This window comes from Plectropomus leopardus, unplaced genomic scaffold (assembly GCF_008729295.1).
Source record: "Plectropomus leopardus isolate mb unplaced genomic scaffold, YSFRI_Pleo_2.0 unplaced_scaffold19025, whole genome shotgun sequence".
Classification (NCBI taxonomy): domain Eukaryota; kingdom Metazoa; phylum Chordata; class Actinopteri; order Perciformes; family Serranidae; genus Plectropomus; species Plectropomus leopardus.
Window position 1 is genome coordinate 33 of NW_024620525.1, and position 3,901 is coordinate 3,933.

Sequence of the window (3,901 nt, forward strand, 5' to 3'; positions counted from 1 at the left end):
ATCTAATATAATTGTTCCCTAGCTTTTTACTTTTCCCCCCTAGAAAATGTCTCTTGTTTTTCTTTTTTTTAAAGAATTTTCTGAATCAGTACATTTCTTGCAATTAATTTCTGTCCAAGTTGCTCATTACTTTTTTCTCCATGTGATCGAATGTAATTGAACCAATTTGTTCTTTTATAAAATTTTAGAAAATTTAATTTTTTTCTACCTTTTTCTTTAAATAATTTTCTAAGACAATTAATTTGTTGCAGTTTATTGAACATTTCTTTCCAAGTTGCTCATTGCTTTTTTTCTCCATGTGTTTGAAGGAAATCGAACCCATTTGCTCCGGTTTCGAAGGCTCTAATACTTGTGAAAGGTGTCTGAGAGCATCACAACAAAAGTGACGTTTATCCAGGTTTCAAAGGGGTTGAGTGTTTATGTGGGAAGACATAGGTCTCAGAGGGAACATTTGGGTTGTCAACATTTTTATGAGGGGTGGGTGCGGTGTCAGTCGGCATGTGACTGCACAGTGGGAGGACTCATTTCTAAGCTGAAGTCACTGGATATTAGGCCCTAAAATAGCCCTACAGAGGGTATATAGGGGTCCTCTCCCACTTTCCCCCATCAGACAACGGTTTTGTGCAACTGCAAACACACTGTGCAAAAGATCATTTCAAATTCAAGTGGGAGAAATTCACAGCAGGAGAAAAAAAGAGGACCATAAAAGCTAAAGAAGGGGATTTGAGATTTGTAAAGTGCTTGTATTCAGCAGGAGGTTCTCCAGCTGGGAACTAAAAGGAAAAGAAGCAAGCGAGGAGGCGACTAAAAGGACGCAGAGCGAAGGATATTGCTCTTTTATTGGATTGCTTGGATTTCTCGGTTTTCCTCCTCCTGGGCTGACAGCAGAGGAGGAGGCCAAGCCGCTGCCGCCGCAGGGATGAAGTACAACTACCATATACCAGTGTCAACGTACACACGCAGCTCACAGTACACGCCAACATATCACACACCCACCTACTACACCCCCTCACATTACACACCAACTACACCGCACTACACGTCCTCATACACCTCCCCGACAAAGTACAGCTCAACACAGTACAGCTCGACACACTACACCCCGTCACAGTACACGTCCACTTACAAGGCGGCATCGACCTACATCCCCTCGTACAGCAAAGGGTCACGATACAGTTCAACTCAGCGCACACAAGCGCAGGAGAAACCTGCACCTGTCATACCTGTCGCACCTGCAAAGAGAACTGTGCACTTCCCCAATGACATCGTCTTCCAGGATATTGTGAGGCGAGGAGATTTGGAGCAGATTGGTCGGTTCATGAGAGCGAGGAAGGTCCGTGTGGATACGCTCTTCCACTCAGGTGAGCAAAGTCGCCGCTTTTTTCGTCACAATGTGCAGCAAATTTGATTTGATATTAGAAATAATGCCGACCAATGAGGGTTCGAAACTGTTATGATGTCAGCTGACGATGTTTGTACTGACTGACGTGTGCAGGTATGGCAGCACTGCATGAAGCCGTGCTAACAGGAAACATGGAGGTGGTGAAGCTGCTGGTGAAATACGGAGCTGATGTTCACCAGAGAGACGAAGACGGCTGGACGCCACTTCACATGGCCTGCAGTGACGGCTACCCAGAAATTGCCAGGTAGCACATGACCTTTTAACCTTTTTGACCAATCATGCTTACTTTTTCCGCACACTGATTGCAAAGAGTAAAGCATGAAAGACTTAATCATTTGCTGCATGTTTCTCAGCAGTAAAATAAAAGTTAGTTTTAGTATTGAGCAGATTGACGTGTATGTGAAACTACAATCAAACTCTGCACATTTTCCAAGAAATCTGCACACCTCAAATATCCCTTGTAGAGTAATATGAAGTGAAGGGATCATAATAACCTTACTAAGACAGGGATTATCTGGATATGATGCAACAACAGAGTGTCAGGGCCCAGTCGAAAAACAAACAGGATTTAAAGACTATAGTCTGGACTTTATTCTCATTAAATTATGTGTATTCTCGTAAACTATGATTTGGGTTTTTTTTAAATAGTATGGCTTTATTCTTATTAAATCACAACTTTATTTTTGTAAAATTGTAATTTTTTTTCTTTATTCTCATTAAATTACTACTTTGTTCTTGTAAATTACAATTTTTATGATGAAACAGAATGACTTTCTTTTCATTACATTACGACTTTGTTCCCGCAATATTTTGTTCTTGAAATAGTATGACCTTACTCTCATTAAATTATGACTTTAATTTCAGCATATTACTTTTCTCGAAACTTTGACTTTTATTCTTGTAACATTATGACTTTACCTCCAAATCTTAGATTTTTTTTTTCTCAGTGTAGCATTAATATTTCATCGTAGGTGGTTTGGCTCTGAACAAAGACAGTAGGCAGTGAACAACACCCCTGAAACTGTGACATAATTCACCACAAAACACAGGAATACAGAATACTGCAGATTAAAATATGGGTGAAGCACTGGAGAATGTATTGTGTTAAATGTTTTTTTAATTATGAAATGTCTTTTTTAAATATCTGAGAGCCTCTGTTTGACAGTAAGCTGCTTCTGTCTCTGCTCAGGTATCTGCTGTCGATGGGAGCGAGCACAGAGGCCGAGAACGAAAGCGGAGAGAAGCCTGCAGACCTCATCGACCCAGACTGCACAGAGCTGCTCAAACTGTTCGAGACGGGCTGCGTGTGATCAGGCACTAAATGTACCCAAAGAGAGAACAGACAGCTGAGCAGACACCGATAAAACACATTTAACAGCATGAAACAGTGCAATACCGAACAAACTTGTTACAGGGTAGAAGAACATAGTTCGGGCCTGTTACTGATCCTGTAAAGCAAGGCGGAGGTGCTGTTTGTTTCTCTTTTTTTAAATTATTATAATTACAGCTTCAAAGTAATACTCCATAAGGCTGTATTTATATTTCTGTTTATGTTATTTTATTTAACTTTCATTTTTGCATTTGTGTATTTTTCATACTGCCGGTGTGTATGAAGCAAATATCTCCCTCTCTTCATCTTTAATACCAACAATGGTCCAGTGAAGAAAATTAGATTAATATATATCTTTTATATCTTTAGCATTTCAGTATCAGCAAGTATTCTTTCAACTGTGCTAATATTAAACAGTTACTTTTTAAGTAGCTGGTTACACTCTGTTTACTGTGTATTGAATTTACAACACAGAATTTGGGCCGAGATGTTTGTGTTTTACAGTCTGAGTTATGAATCCTCACTGCTGGGCAGAAAGAGGATCAGCCATATTAATAATTGATACTTCATTGATGGTCAGAAATCATAAAACATTAAGTTCATGCTGTAGAGGCACTTTTACCGCTGCTTTTTTTCCGCTTATGTATTGCTGTTGTTTTCTGTAGTAGAAGTATGAATGTCAGCAATGAAAGTCTTATAATTTTCTCCTTGATAATTATTTTTGTACGTTTTCATAAATAAAGACGCCTTTTATAAATTAGTTGCCGTTGTGTAGTCTGTGAATGAAAAGTGAACACATCGGCATTTTCATCACCATCACTGCAGCGTGAAGCTCTGTTACCTGGGATATGCATGCCAGGTTTTGCTGCTGCTGTCACGTTATTTGTAAATGATAACAAAAATATATACTCATATTTCTGGTAATGTATCCAGGCATGAAGGGAAAATGGAAATACAGTAGCAATTGTAGTACCAATGAAAAAATAACTGTAATGTTTTATTTTTATTAGAGAAGACAGATATACATATATATATTTAAATTATGACAAATTAAGTGGAAAAAAATATGTTGTAAATCAACTAGTGTACTAAATGTTGGTGTATTTATTCATTTTCAAAAATATATCACATCAGTAGATAAGGAGCGCCTGTTATTATTATTATTATTA

At 38.4% G+C, this 3,901-nt stretch overlaps 1 protein-coding gene across 1 annotated transcript; it reads left to right on the top strand.

The window, feature by feature from the left end:
* Nucleotides 1–622: 622 nt before the first annotated feature.
* LOC121965204 (protein phosphatase 1 regulatory subunit 27-like) lies at nt 623–3,489 on the top strand. Its single transcript, XM_042515360.1, has 3 exons — nt 623–1,361; nt 1,496–1,646; nt 2,592–3,489. Exons 1-3 carry the CDS (start codon nt 920–922, stop codon nt 2,710–2,712), a joined length of 714 nt encoding a protein of 237 aa, XP_042371294.1. The 5' UTR covers nt 623–919; the 3' UTR covers nt 2,713–3,489.
* Nucleotides 3,490–3,901: the final 412 nt, after the last annotated feature.